Source organism: Mustelus asterias, chromosome 8 (genome assembly GCF_964213995.1).
Source record: "Mustelus asterias chromosome 8, sMusAst1.hap1.1, whole genome shotgun sequence".
NCBI lineage: Eukaryota > Metazoa > Chordata > Chondrichthyes > Carcharhiniformes > Triakidae > Mustelus > Mustelus asterias.
In genome coordinates, this window is record NC_135808.1 from 4440391 (window position 1) to 4467042 (window position 26652).

General features: G+C 44.7%; 1 protein-coding gene across 1 annotated transcript; it reads left to right on the forward strand.

Moving 5' to 3' along the window:
* The first annotated feature begins 13965 nt into the window (after nt 1-13965).
* Nucleotides 13966-25375, forward strand: LOC144497818 (zinc-binding protein A33-like). Its single transcript, XM_078219255.1, has 6 exons — nt 13966-14376; nt 14467-14562; nt 14656-14889; nt 15872-15894; nt 20553-20668; nt 24810-25375. The coding sequence occupies exons 1-6, from the start codon at nt 13966-13968 to the stop codon at nt 25358-25360; spliced, it is 1431 nt and encodes a 476-aa protein (XP_078075381.1). The 3' UTR covers nt 25361-25375.
* The last annotated feature ends 1277 nt before the right edge of the window (nt 25376-26652 follow it).

Consider the following 26652-nt stretch of genomic DNA (forward strand, 5'->3'; position numbering starts at 1 on the left):
TTTCCTACTGAAGGAAAAATATTGGCCAGAACTCCAAGGATACGCAAAAGATGAGCAGAAACTAATTAGAGTCATAGAGGTTTATAGCATGGAAACAGGCTCTTTGTCCCAACTTGTCCATGCCGCCCTTTTTTTAATTTAAACTCCTAAGCTAGTCCCAATTGCCCGCATTTGGCCCATATCCTTCTATACCCATCTTACCCATGTAACTAAGCACTTTTTAAAAGACAAAATTGTACCCCCCTCTACTACGACCTCTGGCAGCTTGTTCCAGACACTCACCACCCTCTGAGTGAAGAAATTGCCCTTCTGGACCCTTTTATATCTCTCCCCTCTCCTCTTAAACCTATGCCCTCTAGTTTTAGAGTCCCCTATCTTTGGGAAAAGATAAAGACTATCTCGCTGATCTATGCCCATCATTATTTTATAGACCTCTGTAAGATTCCCCCCTCAGCCTCCTACACTCCAGAGAAAAAAGTTCCAGTCTATCCAGCCTCTCCTTATAACTCAAACTATCAAGTCCTGGTAGCATCCTAGTAAATCTTTTCTGCACTCTTTCTAGTTTAATAATATCCTTTCTATAATAGCTGTGTACAGATCTGGTCACCCTAATTGAGGCCAGATGTTGTTCAATTTTGCATCTGTTGATTTTTTTAAACTCATCCATGGGATGTGAGCTTCACTGGCTGGGTCAGCATTTATTGCCCATCCACAAGGGCATTTGAGAGTCAACCACATTGCTGTGGATCTGGAGTCACATGTAGGCCAGACCCGGTCAGGGCAACAGATTTCCTTCCTGAGAGGGCATTAATGAACCAGATGGTTTTTTTACGACAATGGTTTCATGGTCATCATTAGACTTCTAATTCCAGATTTTAATTGAATTCAGATTTCACCAGCTGCCATGATGGGATCCCCAGAACATTATCCTGGGTCTCTGGATTACTAGTCCAGCAACAGTACCACTACGCCACTGCCTCCTTCATTGTTTGGCCCACAAAGCATATTGTAGCAGCCTGTGACTGCTCGAGTAAAATAGAATCATTAAAAATGAACCAACTACAACCATAAAAAGAAATACAAGCACAGCAGCTAAAATTTAAAAAAAAACAGGACACAGAAATTGGACAAAAGGTAAGGAATGCTGGGAATACCTCGCTCCAAATTCACAGAGACAATTCTGCCTGGAGACAGGCTCTTACAAGATTCAAACTCAGTCAGTTAAAAGCCGGAGATGTACCAGAACACATCAGCAAGTGCAAAAGGACAGTCAGACATTTCCTGACAAATCACCACTCGGTACTTGGAAGGAGGAGGAATACATTCAAAATATATTCCCACTGATATCCTCCTCTCCAACTTCATAGACTTCTAGGAATATCTACACAGGAAAAACCAGCATCCGTGAACCATAGAAAAAGTGTGGCTGTTTCTATTTTAGTTGCAATACAGCAAGATACTATCACCTCTGAAATACTGTGGAAAGAATACACTCCCCTCCCGGCTACTGCTTTCCCTGTCTCTGTATTTGCTTAATATCTGCGACTTAAAATTTTTTAAGTCCTCGAGAACAAAATGAAATGGCTGAAGAAAAATATGGGAAATCAACTGTGTTTTTCTCTCTAAAGATGCCATTGGGTATTTCCAGCATCTTCTGTTTTATTCCAGACCTTTCCTGTGATTGGAATACATGACTGGCTAATACAGTAGGTGCCTTTAGATCTGAAAATACAACAAACAAAAACTCTCAGTAACAAACTGCAAAGAGCGAATGAAACGAACGACCAGTTAATCTCTTTCTTCAATGGGATGAGGTGAGGGATGAAGAGAATTTTCTTGCTCCACATTGTTCTCAAATGTGAAACATCCACTTGAGCTTAACGTGGCCTTGATTGAATTGCAAAGGGGTTGTATCTCTGCAAATTAATAAACTGGGCAAGTCTCAGGAAGCTACAAACAGCAGCGACTTCTTCCACAGCCCAAGGATATGTAGGTTGGATGGATTGGTGATGTTCAATTGCTCCTTAGTGTCCAAAGATGTGTAGGTCAGATGGATTGGCCATGATAAATTGCCCCTTAGTGTCCAAAGATATGCAGGTAAGGCGGATTAACGGGGTGAATACATGGGGCTATGAGGATTGGGTCTGGGTAAACGTTGGCACATACACGAGAGGCCAAATGGCCTCCTTCAGCACTGTACAGATTCTATATCCTTCTTACCAAAGTGAATCACTTCACAATTCTCTGTATTGAATTTCACGTGCTGCTTGTTCATCCCTCACCCCATCTCACTGAAGAAAGAGATTAACTGGTCATTCATTTCATTCACTCTTTGTCGTTTGTTGCTGAGTGTTTTTGTCTGCTGCATTTTCATTTCTAAAGTCATCCACTGTATTAACCGGTCATGTATTCCATTTACAGGAATTTACAGTGGCACAGTGGTTAGCATACTGCCTCACAAGCCCAGAGACCCGGGTTCAATTCCAGCCTTCGGTAACTGTGCGGAGTCTGTATCTTCTCCCCATGTCTGCTTGCGTTTCCTCTGGGTGCTCTTATTTTGGAGACAATATTGAGCAAAGGCTACAATTCTAAAGTTGGTACAGGAGCAGAGGACATGGGTATATCTGTGGATAAAGGAATGTGATGGGGAGTTTGATAGAGCTGTTAATAAAACCTATCTTAGAAACCTTAGACTATTAACAGGAGCTTACAGTAGAAAAGCGAGGAAAACATGTTAAATTTCTGTATAAGATTGGTTCTACATCAGCTGGAAAATTGTGTCCAGTTAAGAGTGTCACATTTCAGGAAATGTGTGAAGGTATCAGAGAGAGAGACAGGAAAGTTTCCCCAGGTTGGTCCCAGGGCTGAGAAACTTCCCTTCCACAGATTGATTGATTTTCTTTGGACAAGAGGTTCCGAGGAGATTTGCTGCAGGTTTTCAAAACCCTGAGGGCTCTGCACTGAGGAGATGGGAAACTGTTCCCATTGCTGGAAGCTTCCAGAACAAGATGGAATTGGGTTACAGTTAATTAGCAAAAGAAAGAGTGAAGAACTGAGAGAAACTTTCTCCAGCTGCAAACAAACTAATCTGGAGCTGGAAAGATTGCTGACAATTCCTACATTGTAACACTGAGAGAAACATTGTTTTCAAAGAGATTTGGATGGTCTGAAAATGTCCTTTTCTCATGAGAATAGAGACAGCTTTCCAGGTGAAGTCCCTGTGGGAGCGGATTGGCTGGAAGGCCTGTCACTCAGAATGAAGGAGGCGGGTTTCCGAGACTCTGGAGAAGCGGATTGGTCAGAGCGCCTGTCACTCAGACTGAGGGAGGCGGGTTTCCGAGGCAACAGCGAAGCGGTTTGGTCGAAGCGCCTGTCACTAAGATATGGGGGTGGATTTGAGGGGAAGCTGATTGCTCAAAACATCTGCCACTCAGCGATGAGAGAGGCGGGCCTTCGAGCCTCCCGGGAAGCGGATTGGTCAGAGCGGCTGTCACTCAGGGTGAGGAGGGCGGGTTTCCGAGACGGGAGAAGCGGATTGGCCGGAGTTCAGAATGTAACTTTCGATATCCCTGTTCTCCCATCCGGCAAGTTTGAGTGAGTTCCTTCTGCTGAATGTCAGCGACTCACTTGTTGTGACAGGTTTGTGTTTGTCTGTATTAGGAGAATGTTGGAGCAACTGAGACTCCACTTGACATGTTCTCTGAAATGGCCATAAGACCATAAGACCATAAGACATAGGAGCGGAAGTAAGGCCATTCGGCCCATCGAGTCCACTCCACCATTCAATCATGGTTGATTTCAACTCCATTTACCCGCTCTCTCCCCATAGCCCTTAATTCCTCGAGAAATCAAGAATTTATCAATTTCTGTCTTGAAGACGCTCAACGTCTCGGCCTCCACAGCCCTCTGTGGCAATGAATTCCACAGACCCACCACTCTCTGGCTGAAGAAATTTCTCCTCATCTCTGTTCTAAAGTGACTCCCTTTTATTCTAAGGCTGTGCCCCCGCGTCCTAGTCTCCCCTGTTAATGGAAACAACTTCCCTACGTCCATCCTATCTAAGCCGTTCATTATCTTGTAAGTTTCTATCAGATCTCCCCTCAACCTCCTAAACTCCAATGAATGTAATCCCACGATCCTCAGACGTTCATCGTATGTCAGGCCTACCATTCCTGGGATCATCCGTGTGAATCTCCGCTGGACCCGCTCCAGTGCCAGTATGTCCTTCCTGAGGTGTGGGGCCCAAAATTGCTCACAGTACTCCAAATGGGGCCTAACCAGTGCTTTATAAAGCCTCAGAAGTACATCCCTGCTTTTGTATTCCAAGCCTCTTGAGATAAATGACAACATTACATTTGCTTTCCTAATTACGGACTCAACCTGCAAGTTTACCTTTAGAGAATCCTGGACTAGGACTCCCAAGTCCCTTTGCACTTTAGCATTATGAATTTTGTCACCGTTTAGAAAATAGTCCATGCCTCTATTCTTTTTTCCAAAGTGTACGACCTCGCACTTGCCCACGTTGAATTTCATCAGCCACTTCTTGGACCACTCTCCTAAACTGTCTAAATCTTTCTGCAGCCTCCCCACCTCCTCAATACTACCTGCCCCTCCACCTATCTTTGTATCATCGGCAAACTTGGCCAGAATGCTCCCAGTCCCGTCATCTAGATCGTTAATATATAAAGAGAACAGCTGTGGCCCCAACACTGAACCCTGCGGGACACCACTTGTCACCGGTTGCCATTCTGAGAAAGAACCTTTTATCCCAACTCTCTGCCTTCTGTCTGACAGCCAATCGTCAATCCATGTTAGTACCTTGCCTCGAATACCATGGGCCCTTATTTTACTCAGCAGTCTCCCGTGAGGCACCTTGTCAAAGGCCTTTTGGAAGTCAAGATAGATAACATCCATTGGCTCTCCTTGGTCTAACCTATTTGTTATCTCTTCAAAGAACTCTAACAGGTTTGTCAGGCACGACCTCCCCTTACTAAATCCATGCTGACTTGTCTTAATCCGACCCTGCACTTCCAAGAATTTAGAAATCTCATCCTTAACGATGGATTCTAGAATTTTGCCAACAACTGAGGTTAGGCTAATTGGCCTATAATTTTCCATCTTTTTTCTTGTTCCCTTCTTGAACAGTGGGGTTACAACAGCGATTTTCCAATCCTCTGGGACTTTCCCTGACTCCAGTGACTTTTGAAAGATCATAACTAACGCCTCCACTATTTCTTCAGCTATCTCCTTTAGAACTCTAGGATGTAGCCCATCTGGGCCCGGAGATTTATCAATTTTCAGACCTTTTAGTTTCTCTAGCACTTTCTCCTTTGTGATGGCAACCATATTCAACTCTGCCCCCTGACTTTCCTGAATTGTTGGGATATTACTCATGTCTTCTACTGTGAAGACTGACGCAAAGTACTTATTAAGTTCCTCAGCTATTTCCTTGTCTCCCATCACTAGATTACCAGCGTCATTTTGGAGCGGCCCAATGTCTACTTTTGCCTCCCGTTTGTTTTTAATGTATTTAAAGAAACTTTTACTATCATTCCTAATGTTACTGGCTAGCCTACCTTCATATTTGATCCTCTCCTTCCTTATTTCTCTCTTTGTTATCCTCTGTTTGTTTTTATAGCCTTCCCAATCTTCTGACTTCCCACTACTCTTTGCCACATTATAGGCTCTCTCTTTTGCCTTGATGCATTCCCTGACTTCCTTTGTCAGCCATGGCTGCCTAATCCCCCCTCTGATAACCTTTCTTTTGTTTGGGATGAACCTCTGCACTGTGTCCTCAATTACTCCCAGAAACTCCTGCCATTGCTGTTCTACTGTCTTTCCCACTAGGCTCTGCTTCCAGTCGATTTTTGTCAGTTCCTCCCTCATGCGCCTGTAATTACCTTTATTTAACTGTAGAACCTTCACATCTGATTCTGCCTTCCTTCTTTCAAATTGCAGACTGAATTCTACCATATTATGATCACTGCTTCCTAAGTGTTCCCTTACTTTAAGATCTTTTATCACGTCTGGCTCATTACATAACACTAAGTCCAGAATAGCCTGTTCCCTCGTGGGCTCCATCACAAGCTGTTCCAAAAAGCCGTCCTGTAAACATTCAATGAATTCCCTTTCTTTGGGTCCACTGGCAACATTATTTACCCAGTCCACCTGCATATTGAAATCCCCCATGATCACTGTGACCTTGCCTTTCTGACATGCCCTTTCTATTTCGTGGTGCATTTTGTGCCCCTGGTCCTGACCACTGTCAGGAGGCCTGTACATAACTCCCATTATGGTTTTTTTGCCTTTGTGGTTCCTCAACTCTACCCACACAGACTCCACATCGTCTGACCCTATGTCGTTTAGTGCTATTGATTTAATTTCATTTCTAATTAACAAGGCAACCCCGCCCCCTCTACCCACCCCTCTGTCTTTTCGATAGGTTGTGAATCCCTGGATGTTTAACTGCCAGTCCTGAACCCCCTGCAACCACGTCTCTGTGATGCCTACCACATCATACCTGCCAGTCACAATCTGGGCCACAAGCTCATCTACCTTGTTCCGGACACTGCGGGCATTTAAATATAGCACCTTTAATTCCCTATTGACCGTCCCTTTTTGTTTTCGTAGTGTGGTGGACCTTGGTTTACTGAGCCTTTCCAGACACTGTGTCATATTTTGTGAGATGGGGACTATCGTAACCTCTCCTGAGTGCTGTCTTTTCGTGATTTTTTGTAATCCTAAGCAGCTACGCTTCCCACTGATTCCTTCACCTCTTGGTTCCCTGACTTTCCCGAGCAAGCCTCTCAGTTCAAGGGCAACTCGGGATGGGCAATAAATACAGTAAGAGTTTTAACAACACCTGGTTAAAGTCCAACAGGTTTATTTGGTAGCAAGATGGTATTTGCTACCAAATAAACCTGTTGGACTTTAACCAGGTGTTGTTAAAACTCTTACTGTGTTCACCCCAGTCCAACGCTGGCATCTCCACATCAATAAATACCAGCCAGCCAGCAACACCCATGTCCCACAAATGAATAACAAATACTGAGCAACTTTATAAAGTGGCAGATGGAAATGTTTCTGTTATTTTCTGCAGCTGAATATTTAATATTCACATAATTAATGAAGAAAGTTATCAAATAATAAACCTATTTCTGAAGCACTGATCTTCTTGGAGAGAGGAAAGCGAAGAGGATTTTTGATGGAGATGTTCAAAATCATGAAGGGGCTGAACAGAGTAAATAGGGAGAATCTGTTCCCATTTGTAAAGGGATCAAAGAGAGGGCTCAGGTAGAAAGTGATTTGCAGAAGAAGCAAGTGTGACGTGAGAAAAAATCTTTTCACACAAAGAGCTGTTGGTGTCTGCAATGCACTGCCTGGGAAGTGTAGTGGAGGCAGGTTCAATCAATACATTCTAGAGGGCATTAGATAATTATTTGAATAGAAACAATGTGCAGGGGTAGGGGAAAAGGGCAGGATAATGGCACTACGTCACAATGCTCCTTTTGGAGAGCTGGTATGGACACAATGGGCCAAAGGGCCTCCTTCTGCAGCACTCACAACACTCCTCTGATTATTCTATTTGATGCATTTTTAAGAAACGCTGACCTCAATCTGTACGTCCGACAGATGGGTTTCCCCAATAGATTAAAAATGGAAAATCAATAAACCAGGACTGAAGAAAGTTTCACCATAAAATGTTGAAACTTCAATGAAGAAAGAATAAGAAATGGATTTGAAAGCTGTGGACACGAGTTAAATTTAATATAAATCTGAAAGCAAAATTTAACCGATGTCAGGAATCTGTTTTTATCATTCTGTTGACAGCAGAATGAAAGAAGACAGTTTGAGAGATAAGAGAAAGATGCAGGACTAGAATTTCTCCGCTAATGTGATGTAAACTCCACCCAGTATTTTTAAAATTAGAATCACGGCTCTCTGGGTTTGCACATTATAAAGCTTCCCCCAAAAGAGTCCCTCATTCCCACGGCTATCCGAGGATCTTCCCCAAAGTAGTAAAAATTAAAGGACCAAGGTGAATTTGATGTCATTTCCAGGCAAACCATCATTATAGAATCCCTACAGTGCAGAAGAGGCCAATTGGCCCATCAAGTCTGCATCAACCCTTAAACAGAGCATCCTACCCAGACCCTATCCCCTAACTCCACGTATTTACCCCACTAACCTCTCATATCCGATATGTCTTTGGACACGAAGGGCAATTTGGCATGGCCAATCCACCTAACTTGCACATCTTTGGACTGTGGGAAGAAACCAGAGCACCCAGAGGAAACCCACGCAGACATGGGGAGAATGTGCAAACTCCACACAGACAGTGACCCAAAACCGGAATTGAACCCGGCTTCCTGGAGCTGTGAGGCAGCAGTGCTAACCGCTGTACTACGATGCTGCCCCAAATATCATTCAGTTTAGAACAGGGGGCTGAAATTTAAAAATCAGTCCCTTTGAATTGTGTGTGGAGAATTTAAGGATCCAGAGTCTGCATCAAGGTACAAATAAAAAGGACAACAATAATTTCATGTTTCTAAATTATTTTAAACCAATTCACTTGTTTCTTTAACTGCTCCTTCTATTTTCTAGTTTAATAACAGCATTTGGCTGTTGAAGCTTTGCACTAAATTCATGTCAAATATGGTGATCTATCGCCACCTCCTGCCTTGGGAGCAATATTACAGTAAGAAGTCTCACAACACCAGGTTAAAGGCCAACAGATTTATTTGGTAGCAAAAGCCACTAGCTTATTTTGCTATTTTGCCATTTAAAAGCCATTTTGCTACCGAATAAACCTGTGGGACTTTAACCTGGTGTTGTGAGACTTCTTACTGTGTTTACCCCAGTCCAACGCCGGCATCTCCACATCAGCAACATTACAGGCAGGAAGGTCACCGGGTTCCTGCAGTTCACCGCTCATTCTACCCAGTAAGTTTCTCTCGACAATGAGCTTCTATGTGTTTCTTCTCTCCCCTTCCTTCTTTCCCCCAGCCCGACAGAGGTCCTTGCTGATCTTTCAGTTCCCAGTTCTCATACAGTGTTTGTGCCCAGAATGTTAACCTGGCTTCTCTCTTCACCTGTGACTGAGACCCACACCCATCGGTTTACAGCTGGCAGGAGGCAGGGAGACAGTGTGAAATTATGGGATGGATCTGTTAGTGACCTTTAATCTTGCAGATTGTCAGCGGGGCTGAGTTTTTCCTGTTGTTACTCAATCCTGGATTCAAGAAGGGAAAGAATTTCTCAGTGAAGGTGTGGGTGAAAGTGTGGAGATGGGGCATGTTGTCTGCATTGTAAAATGACATCTGTCCACCCTCTTAGACCAGGAAGTGTCAGGTCACAGCTCACAGGACAGGTCACTACTCACTGCAGCCTTCCAACCTGTATCTGTGTTTAATTATAACTTGACCAAACTTCCCAACATGCTTGACTCTCATTGTCACAATTGCCATTTGTCTGTAACTGCTCACGAGAAACAATGCTTTTCACTGTATCCAAATACATGTGACAATAATAAATCAATCCATTTTACAGCTAATATTGCTGTTGATATTGTAGTTGTGGCTGTAAATGTTGTTGTGGCCAACCCTCCGGCTACAGTACTGATCGGCTAGGATGTTGACTCTAATTGGCCAACACATTACCATGGAGAAATGTGATGTAATTGAAAGTATTAACATTGAGAGGAAGGGTTAGCGGTTTTAGCAGGTGTAAAAGTGAATAAATCCCCAGATCCAGGCGTGATGTATGCAAGGCTGCTGTGTGAGGCAAGGGAGGAGATTGCAGGGTCTCTGACGTAAGTTTTCAAATCCTCTCTGACCACAGGAATGGTAAGAAGTCTCACAACACCCAGGTTAAAGTCCAACAGGTTTATTTGGTAGCAAAAGCCGCTAGCTTTCGGAGCGCTGCTCCTTCGTCAGGTGAGTGGGAGTTCTGTTCACAAACAGGGCATACAAAGACACAAACTCAATTTACAAAATAATGGTTGGAATGCGAGTCTTTACAGGTAATCAAGTCTTAAAGGTACAGACAATGTGAGTGGAGAGAGGGTTAAGCACAGGTTAAAGAGATATGTATTGTCTCCAGCCAGGACAGTTAGTGAGATTTTGCAAGCCCAGACAAGTTGTGGGAGTTACAGATAGTGGACATCTCATGTGGTACCATTATTCAAAAAGGGAAGTATGGAAAAACACATTATTACAGGCCAGTGAGAGGCAAGGATTAATTAAGGATAGTCAGTATGGTTTTGCCAAAGGGTGATCGTGTCCAACAAATTTGATTGAATTTTTCCAGGAGGTGGCTAGGTGTGTAGATAAGGTCAGTGCAATTGTTGTTGTCTACATGGACTTCAATAATTTTGACAAGATCCCGCATGGGAGACTGATCCAATAAGGTAAGAGCCCATGGAAACCAGTGCAAGTTAGATTGAAAATTGGCTTAGTGGCAGGAGGCAGAGGGTGAAGCCTGTGTCCAGTGCTGTCCTTTACTGTTTGTGATGTACATTAATGATTTAGACATTGTTCCGATTCCAGTTGGTGTCACTACTGGACAGGAAGATTTCGGAATGGAACACTGGCTCAAAGGTTCATAACTTTTACTTTTTGTTCGAAAACATGGAGGAACAGAGTCACAGGACAGCTAATTAGTTTTCACAAGAAAATGACATTTATTACGCATGAAAAGATTGAATACAATACAATACTCCTTTACTCCCCCCTTTTGCTTCACAATTGCATACAGTTTTCAAACAACAACAATCCACATGAACTAATTGGCCAATACCACTCAACCGATCTTCCATGAATTTCTCTCACAATCTCCCAGATGATAGTCACATGAGGGGTTCCATGCTCCATTACCAAAAAACAACATTTTAAAATCTTTCAAATACCTTCCTTCAGCTGTTTTCATTAAGAATCCTTTCCAGGTTTTCCAGTTTCCTCTTAAAACACAGCTTCCACTCCACGTTCAAACAAGGAACCCAGCATCTGGTTTTCCATCTCTCCTTCCTGGTTTCCTTTGTCTTAAATGCGTTCACACAAGCTCAGGTACTCAGTCCCCAGCAGAATACTGTTGCTTCAAACATTGGAAATAAGGATATAAAATCTCTGAAATGCTTCAGATTTGTGGCGTGTCTGTCGCCAAACACGTCAGCTCTTCTCTTCCCAGGTCTGACTTTTATTTCCATGAACAAAATCCTGTTCCCAAAGGTTCTTTGTTCCTCTAACTTCAGACTTCTTGGAATCTTCTCTTCATTTCTGCATTTACTTTCTTAAACATTGCTCCATAGTATGGCTTTTCTACTAGCAAAGCTGAGACAGAAGTTCCCTCTCTAGCCTTCTAAAACTGAGTGCCTTCTTTCACATTACGTAGCTCCTAAATCCAGCTAAAACTAAACTCAAAAGGCATTCCTACCCTTAAGATGCCCCTGTTTGCTAAGCAACAACTTGTTTCAACTCCAAACATTTATTTACATTTCATTCCATAACCTCTCTGAGCACAATCGAAGTACAGTTTTAACTGCCCAAACACCCGAATCTAACCAAAGGTTTATCCTTCCTGACACAGCAACACTAAATTGCCCCTTGGTTTAAGTAGTCTTAAAACTACCACTGTTTTCCTGACAACAAGAATCTTGGAGGTGTGATCAATAAAGTCACACATGACACAAAAAATGTTGGTGTGGTAAATAGCATGGAAGAAAGTTTTAGATTATAGGTCGATATGGAGGGCTGGTCAGATGGGCAAAACAGTGTCAAATGGAACTTAACCCTGAAAAATGTGAGGTGATGCATTTTGGGAGGAATAACAGGGCAAGGGAATACACAACGAATGATAGGATGCTAGGAAGTACAGAGTACCAGAAGGACATAGGGGCGCACGTCCAAAGATCCTTGAAGGCAACAGGACAGGTAGAAAAGGTGGTCTTTATGAGCTGAGATATTGAATATAAGAGCAGGGAGGGTATGATGCAGCTATTGTTGTACCTGTAAAGCCTCAGATACTTTCAACCAGTTTGCTTACTCCAAGGTTTTATCCCGGTGCCCTTATTTGCAAGATGGACAAAAGACAAACACAAGTAAAGGTTCAATAAGTTTATTAATAACACTATTAACCCTTAAATTACCCCATAAAACAAGAGGATACCCCAGATTCAAGTATACTACCCACAAAGATGGTTTGATTAAACTGTAGGCCCGATTCTCTGAGTCCCTCTGCTCCGTCGTCACGAAGGTGAGTCTCAATGGCAGCTTCTTCCTTCCTTCCTTCCCTGGTCAGTCTTCTGGATGGTCAAGGTCACCTCCCTCGTCGAGTCTTCGCTGCTGGTGTGTCTGAGATGTGTACCTTTATCCTCCTGCCTGCCTGCCTTTCCAGAAACATCTCTGGTTTCCGGCCAATGAGGTCCCAGGAGTGGGGATCCCAATACCCAGTGGGTTTCTTGATGTCTGTCTGACAGGACACTGGAGCCCGCCCCCAGGTGTCCATCTCCATGCTGTTGCTTACATGTAACTTGTTGCCAGAAAAGGTAACTGCAGGAACTCTAGGTGACAGAAAGTCTGGCCCGATCTGGGCTTCTAACAATAGGCCAGTGCAGTTCAAATGGGGTGCGATGATCTCCTGCTGGGTCCCAGTAGAGTGCAATGATCTTTGATGGGTGATTGATGAGCCAGGCCCAGACATGTTCCTGTGTCTTTGTATATTTGACTTTCATCATGCCTGAGGTTTGACTGTGTTTGATTTTAATATGCCCAATTCTTTAATTTAGGATATCCAATTTAATCAGCCTTAAAACTAGGCCCTGATTATATTACCACACTGTATAAAACACTCTTTAGGCCACAGCTAGAGGACTATGTGCTTTCTGGTCACTACATTATTGGAAGGATGTGATTGCACTGGAGAGGGTGCAGAGGAGATTCACCAGGATGCTGTCTGGGCTGGAGGGTTTCAGCTATGAAGAGAGGCTGGTTAGACTGGGGTTGTTTCTCCTTACAGCAGAGAGGCTGAGGGGGGACCTGATAAAGGTGTACAAAATTGAGGGACATAGATAGGAAGAAACTTTTCCCCTTAGCAGAGGGATCACTGACCAGGGGCATAGATTTAGAGGGGATTTGAGGAAAAACATTTTCGCCCAGAGGATGGTGGGAATCTAGAACCCACTGCCTGAAAGGGTGGTAGAGGCAGGAACCCTCACAATATTTAAGAAGTATTTTAGATGAGCACTTGAAAGGCCATAGCATCCACGGCTACAGACCAAATGCTGGAAAGTGGGATGAGAATAGATAGGTGCTTAATGGCTGGTACAGACAGGGTGGGTCAAAGGACCTCTTTCTGTGCAGTGAAACTCTGTGACTATGACTCTCTAACAACAGTGTCTCCACATCAGAAATACATTGTGGATTTTTACATGCCAGACACCCAGGAGGTTGTGAAAGGTGCTATATAAATGCAAAAGTTTCTCACAAATAAATTTGAACCTCACAGTTCCTGTAAATAGCTTCACTGGAGCTGTGATCCAGAATGACACCTTGACTTTTCTGTCTCTTTGTGTTGAACAATAAATGGCTGCAATTATGTACATGATTCTTACCCATGTTTACCAAAGTGCTTTTTATTTAGCAGTGAGTTCTGTTTGGAGCAGAGGGCAATATAATCTCAGTCCCCACCCATTTATACATTCTCCATCCTCCACTGCCAACACCCCATGGACCTTAACCTCGTGGCCAGGGTTCAATCCTCCCTCCATTTTCTAAACCTGTTTGTCCTTCAACATATTCAGGTTTTGTTTCTGCCTCTGAAAAAGTCGTCAGGACAGTAAATAGTTTTTAACAATAATTCTCGGAGTATTGTCTTGAACTTTATCGGGAAATTGTAGAACTGAAGGTGTTTAGGCATTGCAGTAACATCCAAACTAAAACTGGTTTGAATCAGGAAGTGCTGAGAGTGAACATGGCTTCCAGACAACAGCTCCAGAGTTTGAGTGAGGAGGCAATTTGTCCCATTTGTCACGATTTCTTCACTGATCCGGTAATACTGGATTGTGGACACAACTTCTGCCGCTCCTGTATCACCCAGTGTTGGGAAAAGAAGGAGATAAACTCCTGCCCGGAATGTCGAGAGGAGTTTCCGGAAAGAAACCTCAGGATAAATCGGGCCTTAGCGAATCTGGCCGAGAAAGCTCGAAGATTAAAGCTGAATCGGAAAGAGAAGGAAAGTAAACTTCACTGCGAGGAACATCAGGAAGAACTGAAGCTGTTTTGTGAAACTGACAAGAAATTGATCTGTTACACTTGTCGAGATTCGCGAGAACACAAATCTCACAAATTTCTTGCAATTGAAGATGCTGCTGAATTCTACAAGGTAATAAAGTGAATATTTTATAAACTGAAAGTTTTCTCACATTATCAATATTTTACACTTTCATTCTGTGATTTTCTCCCCCAATCCCAGGGTCAGCTGAAATCTTCCTTAGATTCTCTCACAGAGAAGAAATCGGCGGTTCTAGAAACGGAACAGAAACAGAAAGGGAATATTTCTGAAGTTAGGGTAAGATCCCCCTGTGCTGATTTTCTGGGAACTCGGTTAGTTTTGTTCCCTTTATCGCGGGACATTAATTATGTTTCACATTTCATTGGGTAGGAACAGTCGAGCAGTCTGCAGACCAACATCACATCCGAGTTCACTAAAATGCACCAGATTCTCACTGAGAAAGAGCAGCGTTTACTCAGAGATCTCAGGGAAGAAACGGAGAGGATTCTAGAACCAATGGAGAAAAACCATCTAGAGATTCAGGAGAATTTAAATTCTATTGAGGAGAAACTCTCAAAGTTGCAGAAACAGATGGAGCAAAAAGACAAGCTGATATTTCTGCAGGTGAGGGAATATATTGCGGCTCAGTTCAGGGAAACTTCACACAGTCACTAAATAACTGATGATAACTGTGAAATTAATATAGAATTTACTGGAAAATAGTAGCAGAATTGTGTTCCTTCCTGATCAGTTTTCCTGTTGTCTCTGAACTTCCCGCTCCCACACTGTGCAGAATTTCCGGAATACTGGGCACTTCCTGGGAATGAGTTGGTCTGATCTGGACATATGGTTGGAATTATTTCCTTGCTCCATGAGTGTAATTTTGTCCTGTAATTGACATTGTAATTCAGTTCCATTCCCATGTTGTGAGTGTGCGGGTGTGTCTAATAGGATGGGTGTGAGAGTCACTGGGGGGAATTTTCTCATCCTGCCCACCACAGGAGGGAGGTGGACCTTGCAATGGTCCATTGACCTCGGGCAGGAGTTTGCGGTTTTGGGGTGAGCGCGGACAGAAAATCAGTGTGAATGAGAGTGAGGTTGACTTCCAGTATCTGACACGAAGACCATCTTTATAATATCATCAATTCTACAACACAGGAGAAACTATTCCCTCCATCCTGTCTGTGCTGGCTCAGTGAAAGAGCTCTCCAATTAGATCCACTGCCCCAGCTCTTTACTCTGATTGGGGACAATGTTTTCTTTATAAATATATCAAATCACTTCTGAAGAATTGGGATTTAATCAGCTTCTCCACCAGGTCAGTCAGCACATTCCAGATCATCACAATTCATTGGCAAAAGAAAGTTCCTGATCTCCTATTCACAATTAATTTGAAGATTTGTGTAGTTGTCCCCTATTCTCTTTGTTCCTGTATTCCTTTTAAATTTTAATATTTAGTTGGTATTATTTTTCCTCATTCTTGATTCCAAAATGTATCACTTTACAGTACATTGGTTAAATCACATTTGTCTGTATCTGTTCATTGAACCATCTTATCCATCTCCTCCAGTAATCATCCTCACTATCTGTGATTTATTTCTTTCAGGAGGTAGCTTGTCGGGAAAGAAGGTAGGACATGCTCTTTACTGAAAGTTTACACTGTCCGTTTGAAAAGCATCTCAATAATGTCGGGATTGCGAGTGGATTTGTTTCCTGTTTACAGTGCCAACATTATATTTTCAAAGGGTTATGAGTTGACTAACAGTAACTCCGTTGTGATACATGTATCTGTGTTTTCATTGTAGTAACAAGTTTTATTGCAGTGATTAATATTGTATTAAATGACAAGATGACATTGTGGGAATAACATAACCATGTTCCAAGTCCCACAGTGATGATTTACAAGCTGCAGTCTGCCTGGTAGGCAGTGACCTTCCGACTGACCCTGAGAGAGACACATGGTCCATGTTTCCATGTTGTGGGTCATTCGAACATCTGTACAGCCCCCGGCAAACCTGAGAAAGCCTCACCATAAAGAAGAACTGGGTTCTATTTTTATACTGCTCTGTCTCGTTAACAACCGCAGCAGCAACAATCTGTATTTATATAGCGCTTTTGACATATTGGAAAATCCCAAAGTGCCGCATAGGAGTGCCAGAACTTAGAAAGCAAAAATTGAGACCAAGCCACATAAGGAGATATTGAGCCCGATTTTATCGTCAAGTTGCGCCTGTTTTCGGGCGCGAAAACTTGGTAAAGTTCGGCTTGAGGCAAGTAGCGCGATCCGTGCCCGCCTCCACGCCTGTTCCCTCTTTACCAATGGCTGAAAATGGCCGCCGTCGGGACCGCGCCGAAACGGGCGCATCATCAATTTAAATGTATTTGCATGCATTTAAATTGACCTAATGGGCTGCACGCCCAAACTTACTGTTACGTCCCCCTTTCCCACCACGTTCGCCCGTCCAGATTCGGCGTGAAACAGACATGGTCCGCAAAGGTCCGATTCGGGCGCTTCTGCTTCTGAGGAGGTGAGTTCAGAGCTTCCAGCAGCTCTCTGACTCAGATCAGTGGTGGGGAGGCGGCGGGGGGAGGGAGGCGGGTCAGATGGCTCTCAGGTGGCGGGGAGGGAGGTGGGTCAGCTGGCTCTCTGGTGGGGGTGGGGAAGGAGGCAGGTCAGATGGCTCTCTGGTGGGGGGGAGGGAGGCAGGTGAGATGGCTCTCTGGTGGGGGGGAGGGAGGCAGGTGAGATGGCTCTCTGGTGGGCAGGAGGGCAGTGGGTCAGATGGCTCTCTGGTGGGGGGGAGGGCAGCGGGTCAGATAGCTGTCTGGCGGGGGGGGGGGCAGGGGCAGCGGGGGGTGAGTCCACTGTCACCTTGCGTGCAATCGGTGGGGGGGAATGGCGTTTTGCTGCCACTCTGAGTGTGATTGGTGGGGGGGGGGAGCAGGGGGCAGGGTAGCAGGGCGGTGGGGGGATAAGGGGGTCAGTTATGTTGTGGGGGTGGGGCAATGTCTGTGGGGGCCAGGGGGAGGCATTATCCGGCCCGGGAGCGATGTGGCAGGGGACGTTTTCCTTTTTGTTTTCGCTGCACATGTGCAGTTGAAGGTGCCGATCAGAGCTGCAGTGTTTCGGGTGCGTTAAGCCCCGCCCACAGGCTTCTGCAGCACAATTCAGAATCGCTGCTATTTGTTCAGGCAGAGTGCGTATGGGAGCGCCTGAGAACGGGTCTGAAAGTCAGATCTGAAACACTCCCAGTTTCAAGCCCACCCAGCACTTAGAATTAAAATGGGAAAATAGGCCCCATTAACCCAGGCGAAGGAGGTTTTAGACGATGCCTTAAAGGAGGAAAACGATAGTTGTTTGGTTGTAAGGAGCTTGATTAATGCTGAAAAATATACACTTTTTGTCAAAGCTTTTTGTCTTGCGCTGATCGGGACATTTTGCAAGAATACAAATCCAAGGGAAATAAAAAATTTATATTGTATTAGAAATACTCATTTGTAGCTCAGTGGATAGCCTCACAGTGCCAGGGATCTTGGTTCTACTCCAACCTTGGGTGACTGTCTGTATGGAGTTTACACATTCTCCTCATGTCTGTGTGGGTTTTCTCCGGGTGTTCCGCACTGTCCAAACATATCCAGGTTAGGTGGATTGGCCAAGCTAAATTGTCCCTTAGTGTACCAAGATGTGTTGATAAGAGGGATTAGTGGGTTAAATACATAGGGTTGCAGGGATAAGACATGGGTAAGATGCTCTGTCAGAGAGTTGGTGCAGACTCACTAGGCCAAATGGCCTCCTTCTGCAGTATAGAGATTCTATGATACGCCCCCCCAGCTCAGGGTGGGAGTGCAATCGATGATTTATCTAAGTGCACTGTGATTGATGGAGGCATTGTCATGGTGAATACAGCAGTTGATGGTGACTGATAGTTAACTTCCAAGCATTGTTTGAAATTTAAAGCAGGCAGCTTGACTTTGATTGGTCAAGGCATTGCCTGAGGAATGAACCAGCAAATGGCTGTCACATGTTTTGTTTTTCTGAAACAGGGACAACGCAGACACATGTTCTTTCTGTCTGCAACAAATTGGCCTTTTGCATTACTGTATGTCGCTTCCAGGATGCACAAATGCACCGTACTCTGACCCTGACTGACATTCTTAGACTACTTGCTGGTGTAATTCATAGCACATTCAGGATTATGTAGCAAACCTTGTCAATCTAAAATTAATATACCAGTAGCAACATGAGAATTCGCCACTCAGAAAATGCTGCCTCCAAACAAAAATACATTCTGCCTGTCACAGAAATGAGCATCATAGAAACCTTACAGTGCAGGAAGAGACCATTCGGCCCATTGGGTCTGCACCGACCACAATCCCACCCAGGCCCTACCCCCATATCCCTACATATTGTACCCACTAATCCCTCTAACCTACACATCTCAGGACACTCAGGGGCAATTTTAGCATGGCCAATCAACCTAACCCGCACATCTTTGGGCTGTGGGAGGAAACCGGAGCACCCGGAGGAAACCCACGCAGACACGAGGAGAATGTGCAAACTCCACACAGACAGTGACCCAAGCCGAGAATCGAACCCAGGTCCCTGGAGCTGTGAAGCAGCAGTGCTGACTACTGTGCTACCGTGCCGCCCGTAATGTTGTGTCCGAATTTCATGACAGTATGATAGCAAATATGTCAGTCATACATACAATAGAATGGTGGATTATAACAAGCAGCACATCCCTTTTACTCTTCGCAATGGGCAAGGTACAAGACCGTATCCAACCAGCCTGGCCTTGTAAAAGTCATAACTTAGTGTCCAAAGTTAGATGTGATTCTGCGATTGGACAACATTTGCTAAACGATCCGTAGTATGCTTAGAACTATAATGACAGTGTATTTGCCTGTAAAGGATGCTGCATATAATAATAAACAGGGCCCTGTTCTTTGCAGACAGCAAGAACATCTTGACACATTGCACCTGTTTCAGCGAAACAAAATAAGTGACAGCCAATCACTGGTTCATCACTCCTCAGGGCAATGCCTTGACCAATCATTGTGAAGCTGCCTGGTTTAAATTTCAACAATGTTTGGCAGTTAGCTGTCAGTCACTATCAACTGGTGCATTCTCCATGGCAATACCTCTCCCAATCAGAGTCCACTTGCCAACTAATCAGCAAACTCTTCTCATACAGTATAAATTTATTCTCTTCCTTTCATTTATATTCGAGTGAAATGACCTGATGAGTGCAAGATGAAATCTTCAACAAAAATATTTCTTCTTCAGGAAGAAAGGAAGGTGGAAAATCTGAGAGGTTTAGGGTTGAAATTCCAGTTTAGGGACTCGGCAACTAAAGGCACAGTCTCAAATAGCTGAGCAACTGGAATCAAAGATGATCAAAAAGCCAGAAGCTGAGGAGCTCAGGATTCTCAGAGGGTTTTGGGCCCAAATGTTACATTTTGGGATAATAAGCTAATGCCCAATTTTTAGATGTTTACGTGCTTCTAATAGTTTGACCCTTTGAGTTTTATCAACTTTGATTATAAATAGCAAGTGTGTAGGTTAAATGTATATCTTCTCTTGCAATATGTGCTATCTTCTTGAGCTCTCTACACAATGGGACCTCCAACCCACAGCTCCTCCAATGGTAGCATGAAGATACAGTCCCCAATCCATACCAGCCAGAACATGGATCCAGCCCTATGGTGTTAACACCAGTCAGATCCACACCTGCAATCCAACAAACTGGCTCACCAACAAGTCCGAGTTTCCATGACAACATGGATTTTTACAGGCATGTTCTAGACATGAGTTTTCAATAGCGATGACTGAGGGTCCAATTTTATTTTGATCACAGGCAGACCAGGAATCTCTCCCACTCTTGCTGCTTGCCATTGGTGTGAGTTGAAATGATTGACAGGCTGGATTATGAATGTACATTCCTTGGTCAGCAAGTCCTCGAGTGGGAATTGAACCTTTGCTTCTGGCTCAGAGGCAGGGATGCTACCCACTGCACCAGGAAAGCCCCAATATGTAATATCCCAGCAATGAAACTGTCACCATGCCGCACAATATTTTATTCACCAGGGGTTTCCATTCTCTGCCCTTGAATTTCCAAATTATCTTTCACTCAGTTATAGAAATAAGATTAACATTTCACTTTCCATCACATCCTCTCTAATACAAAAGTGCTGAATGATAAGAATGTTGGGATAACTCGATCATTTATATAATTTATCAATATTCTCACAAAGTTGAATTTACAACATCAACTATTTGTTCACAGGATTAGTGAGGACGGTCATTCACTCTCAATATCTGCTGCCGCCCTGTCCATTGGAAAGTTCAAAGGTCCTTTACAGTTCACGGCATGGAGAGAAATAAGAAACTCCATTAATCCCGGTAAAACTCTTATATTAATTGTCTGTATTATAAATCCAGTTGTGTGGGGACTAAAGAAACTCCAAGCCTCACAATAAATGCTCTCATTTATGGTTGTTAATCCTTGGGAGACTCTTCATTCTCATCTTTTGCCTTTTTTGGATAGCTCTGGGTAATTGTCTGAAGCTGTCAGCACTGTGCATAAAAGTAATAAAGGATTTAATATAACCAGAGGAATGGAGCTTGTGTTTCAGGAGTCAATGATAATATGGAGAGGAGAATAGTCTGGCACCTTCTAGAATTTTGGTGACCATTTTATTCATGCTTTACCAAGAAGACAGGTAGGAATTGGAGACACTGTGTAAAAAGACATCTAATTTGATAGATTGAATAAGATCTTAGTCAAGGGAGGGACAGAGGCTGCAGAAATAGTACAATATTGCTGGCTCGCTTTCCACTATTCACACGAGTGGGAATGTGCTCAGTGATGGTTGAGGAAGGAAGTGGGAGACAGGAAATTCAGCACAACTCCTCTGGAGGGGGTGGGAGAGGGGGATGAATGTAGAGTGGGTAGTTGGAGGGAACACAAAAGAGCAATAAGCAAGTTATGCACTCCTATCTGTAGAACAATTGTTACAAAATGGGGAAACATACATAGAATTAATTTTCTTAATGTGTGGTCTAAAGTCCTCCACAACCAATGAAGTGTTATTGAGGAATATTCATTGTTGTAATGTAGGAAATGAGACAAATCAAATTCACAACATCAAAGCAGCACAAACCATGATAGCGGTAAAGTTATCTGTTTGCCTGTTTTGGTTGTGAGATACATAGGACACCAGGAGGATTAACAATTGTATTATTTCTGATAGGTTTTATTTCAGGCGACTGCCTCGACCATTTTAATCCATTCCATTAGGTGGGACTTTCACAGCTCATGCACCATCCAATGAAAGACCAACATTGCATTGAAGCTCCATGCACGTCAAATGTCTCCAATTCACACACACAATGAGGTTTCCCCAATGTTCAGAGTGGGAACACTCGGGATATACAATGTCTACAACACAAAAGCATATCCATTTTCAGCTGCTACATAATTGCCAGCCGGGCTTAGATCGGAACCAGGTACAGTGTGTGATTTCAGCCTCATGACTGCCGCAGTTAGGATGTAACTCTGAGCAACACTGGGACATAAAGCACTCCGTACTAGCCTATGTAGAATTATGGATAGTAAAAGAGAGAGAGAAAGTTGGCTCAGGGTGTCAGCAACATCAAGAGAGAGTTTGATAAGGAACTGGCAAAATTGTAAACCATAATGGATTGAATTGTTTGGGTTTGGAGAATGCAAGTTGATGGGAGGGATCTACTATTTTTGCAGCCTCCGTCCCTCGCTTGACTAAGGTCTTATTCAATCTATCAAATTTGATGTCTTTTTACACAGTGGGCCTGATTTTACGGGTGCAAAATCGCGGTAAAGTTGGGCGTCGGGCCTATACCGCGATCTGCGCCCGATTCCGAGCAGATCGCGGCTTTACCGACACCTGATTCGGGCGCGGGCCGGGCCCGAATCGGTCGGCCCGATGATTGAAATGCATTTGCATGCATTTAAATCGACTTAATGAACCGCGCGCCCAACTCTACCGCCAAATCCCACCTCACCGTCTTCTGGCCCGATCCGCGTCCGCGCTTTTACCTACCTGCAAAATAAAAGTCTGAAGTCGCCGCTGCAGCCTCCGGAGAGTGGGGTCAGAGACTGCAACGGCTCTCTGACCCAGGCCATCCTCTGGTCGGGGCGGGAGGGGGACGGGAGGAGGAGAGGGGGTGTGACCGATCATCCCCTGGGGGGAGGGGGAGGAGAGGGGGTGTGACGTCTCATCCCCTGGTGGGGGGGGGCGGGGGGGGGGGGGGCAGTGGGAGGGGAGGGGTTGTGATGTCTCATCCCCTGGGTGGGGGAGGAGGGGGGTGTGGCGTCTCATCCTCTCGGGGGGGGGAGGAGAGGGGGTGTGACTTCTCATCCCCTCTCCACCGCGCCCCCCCCCCCCCCCCCCCCCCCCCGTAGGGGATGATCGGTCACACCTCCTCTCAAACCCCCCCCCCCAGGGGATGAGACGTCACACCCCCTCCCCTCCCACTGAGGACATCACTTGCTAGACCAGCATTTATTGCTCATTGCTAATTGCCCCTTGAGAAGGTGGTGATGGTGAGCTGCCTTCTTGAACCCGCTGCAATCCCTGAAGTGTAGGTACACCCACAATGCTGTTAGGGTGGGAGTTCCAGGATTTTGACCCAGTGACAGTGAAGGAATGGTGATATATTTCCAAGTCAGGATGGTGAGTGGCTCGGAGAGGAACTCCCATCTGGTGGTGTTCTCATCTATCTGCCATCCTTGTTCTCATTAATCGAGGTTTCAGATTTGGAAGGTACTGTTGAAAGATGCTTGGTGAGTTTCTGCAGTGCATCTTGTAGATTGTACACACAGCTACTTTGCAACAGGGTGGATGGGGTGCTGATCAAATCGGCTGTTTTGGTCCAGATGGTGTTGAGCTTCTTCAGGGTTGTTGGAGCAAGTGGAGCCTTCTAACTTGTGGATAGTGAACAGGTTTGGGTGAGTCAGGAGGCGAGCAATTTAGTGACCTCAGAGACTCCAGCTCCAGTAGCCACTGTATGAATATGGCTTGTCCACTTCAGGTTCTGGTGAATGTTTATACACAGGACGTTGATTGTGGGGATTCAGTGATGTTAATGCCACTTAATGTCATGGTGAGATAGATTATCTCTTATTGGAGATGGTCATTGCTTCACACTTGTGTGGGATGAATGTCACTTGCCACTTGTCAGCCCATGCTGTACTGTTGGTCCAGGTCTTGCTGCATAAGAACGGAACTGCTTCAGTATCTATACATTGTAATGAAAATTGTGCAAAAATCAGTGAATATCCCACTTCTGACCTTATGATGGAAGGAAAGTCATTGATGAAGCTGCTGAAGATGGTTGGGCCGAGGACACTAACCCTGAGGAACTCCTGCAGTGATGTCCTGGGACTGAGATGATTGACCTCCAACAACCACAATCACCTTCCTTTGTGCTCGTCTGACTCCAACCAGCAGAGAGACTTTCCCAATTCCAATTGACTTCAAATTTGTCAGCGCACAGTGAGACCACACTGATCGAATGATGGCTTGATGTAAAGGGCAGTAACTTTCACCTCAAGTCTTGTTCGCATTTCTTTTACCCCTTTCTCCCCTCCCTTTCCCTCTCTCTTCCTCACTAATAATGCAGCACTTTCTCTCCCCCTCCTGTTCGCTGTCCCCTCCCTATTCTCCACATCTTACATTCCTTCCCTGAACTATTTCTCCCTTTCTCTCTTTCTCGCTGTGCGCTCTCTTTAACCTTTATCTTATCCTCTCACACTCCCTGCCCTGTCCTGCACACTCTCAACCCCTGATCAGTGCTCTCTCCTTCTCACCCAATGCCATTGTTCTCCCACACCTGCTCTCTCTTTTATCTTTTCCAGCTCTTCCCTTTTCCTTCCACTCTCTCTTACAAAACCTCTTCTCTCTGTTGCTCTCCCTGCTTCCTCTCTCCTCCACATCCTGCAATCCCTCTCCACTCTCCATACTGCCCTTTCCAATCTCATGCATCATTCTCTCATCACCTCAACATCTTCACCCTAAAACTCTCACGCTCTCCCTCATCTTCCCTCCTCTTCTGTCTCACCGTTCCCACTCTCATAAACTCTTTCACTCTTTCTCTTCCCATTCTCACTCTCACTCCTTCATCACTATCTCTTGCTCTCTATTCCTCTTCCTGTGCTCCCCCTTTACCCCTCACTGACTGCTATCTCCTTCCAGTTCCAGTCTTCCACTCGCTCTCTAACTCATCTCTCCATCTCTGCGTCTGTTCTCTTCAATTCTCCAGATTCTTTCTCTCCTCTGTCCCACGCTCCCTCTCCTCCCTGACCATGCTGACCTCTTTCTTTGTCCTTTGGTCTCTTTCCTGCTGCACCTCTCCCTCTTATTCTCTCTTCCTCCTCCCTCAGTTCTCCCATTCCTCGCCTTCTTGCCCACTCTTCCTCCTCCCTCTTTACCACCCTCCCCATTGCCCCATACGATTTCCCCCTCTCTCTAAATCACTGACTGTTATTTTAACTTTCCCGCAGCTCCAGCCTCTCTGACTCTGGATCCGAACACAGCGAATCCCCGGCTCATCCTGTCTGAGGACCGGACCAGTGTGAGACTCGGAGACAAACAGCAGCTGCTCCCTGATAACCCGGAGAGGTTTAATTACTGGTACAGTGTCCTGGGATCAGAGGGATTCACATCAGGGAGACATTACTGGGAGGTGGAGGTGGGGGAGAAGACTGATTGGGAGATCGGAGTGGCCCAAGAGTCTGTCAGAAGAAAAGGGAGAATCGATACAAGTCCTGAGGTTGGATATTGGATTGTGTGGCTCAGAAACGGAGATTTATATGTTGCTCCTACCACCCGCATTGAGACCCTCTGTGTCTCTCATGTGAATCCCCAGAAGATCGGGGTTTTCCTGGACTATGAGGGTGGACAGGTGTCATTTTACAATGCGGACAACATGTCCCATCTCCACACTTTCACCCACACTTTCACTGAGAGAATCTTTCCTTACTTCAGTCCAGGATGGAATGGCGATGGGAAAAACTTGGCCCCGCTGACAATCTGCGGGGTTAAAGGTCACTAACAGATCCATCCCATAATTTCACACCGTCTCCCTGCCTCCTGTCAACAGACAACAGACAGCTCTTAAAAGGCAATTTGTGCCTCAATAGATCCCAATACCACAATGCAATACTATTTTCCCTATTTTCGCCTTGCTCTAGCTTTTGCATTCTGAAAAAAGAAAATTCCAAAATCATTGACCCCAATTATAATTTTTAAAATTCATTTACAGGATGTGTGTGTCGCTGGCTAGTCCAGCATTTCTCGTCAATCCCTCATTGCCCCTTGAGAAGCTGGCACTGAGCTGCCTTCTTGAACTTCTGCAGTCCAAGATGTGGGTACAGTGCTGTTAGGGAGGGAGCTCCAGGATTTTGACCCAGCCACAGTGAAGGAATGGCTGATATATCCCCAAGTCAGGATGGTGAGTGACTTGGAGGGGACCCTCCAGTTGGTGGTGTTCCCAGGTATCTGCTGCACTTGTCCTTCTAGATGGTAGTCGTCCTGGTGTTATGGTGAATTTATTCCAACTAACCACAGGAGACCCAGGGACAGGTTACAATAGTTTATTCATGATTCAGCACAGAGGTAACATTGGAATGAGCAGCAATAGTAGGCAAATTCAGCCCTTTGAGCCTTCTCCGCCAATCAATAAGATCATGGCTGATCTCTTCTTGGTCTCAAATCCACCTCCCCACCTGTTCCCCATATTCCTTTAATCCATTTTTTTTTACTAGAAATACATCTATCTCCTTCTTGAAACCATTCAATGATTCAGACTCCACCGCGCTATGGGGCAGCGAGTTTCACAAATTCACCACCCTCTGCGAGAAGTGGTTCCTCCTCATCTCAGTTTTAAATCTACCGCCTCTCAACCCATACCTGTGACCTCTTGTTCTAGATTACCTCATAAGAGGAAACATTTGGTCTATGTTTTCTTTGTCAATCCATTTTAGTATTTTATATGCCTCGATCAGATCCCCTCCCATCCTTCTAAACTCTAGTGAGTATAGGCCCAAACTGTTTAATCTCTCCTCATACGTCAACCCCTTTATCCCCAGAATCAATCTGGTGAACCTTCTCTGAACTGCCTCCAATGGCACCACATCCTTCCTCAAATAAGGAGATCAAAACTGGACACAGTACTCCAGATGTGGTCCCACTAACACCTATACAATTGCAATAACACTTCCCTACTTTTTTATTCCAGTCCTTTTGCAATAAATGCCAACATCCCATTTGTTATTTTTTATTCCATGCTGTACCTGCATACCGACTTTCTATGGTTCATGAACAAAGACACCCAGATCCCTCTCC

Coding starts and splice junctions, on each gene's coding strand:
- LOC144497818 (XM_078219255.1), top strand. CDS start 13,966: ATGGCTTCCAGACAACAGCTCCAGAGTTTGAGTGAGGAGGCAATTTGT. Junction 14,377..14,466: donor ATGCTGCTGAATTCTACAAG/GTAATAAAGTGA, acceptor CCCCAATCCCAG/GGTCAGCTGAAATCTTCCTT. Junction 15,895..20,552: donor GTAGCTTGTCGGGAAAGAAG/GTAGGACATGCT, acceptor ATTTGTTCACAG/GATTAGTGAGGACGGTCATT.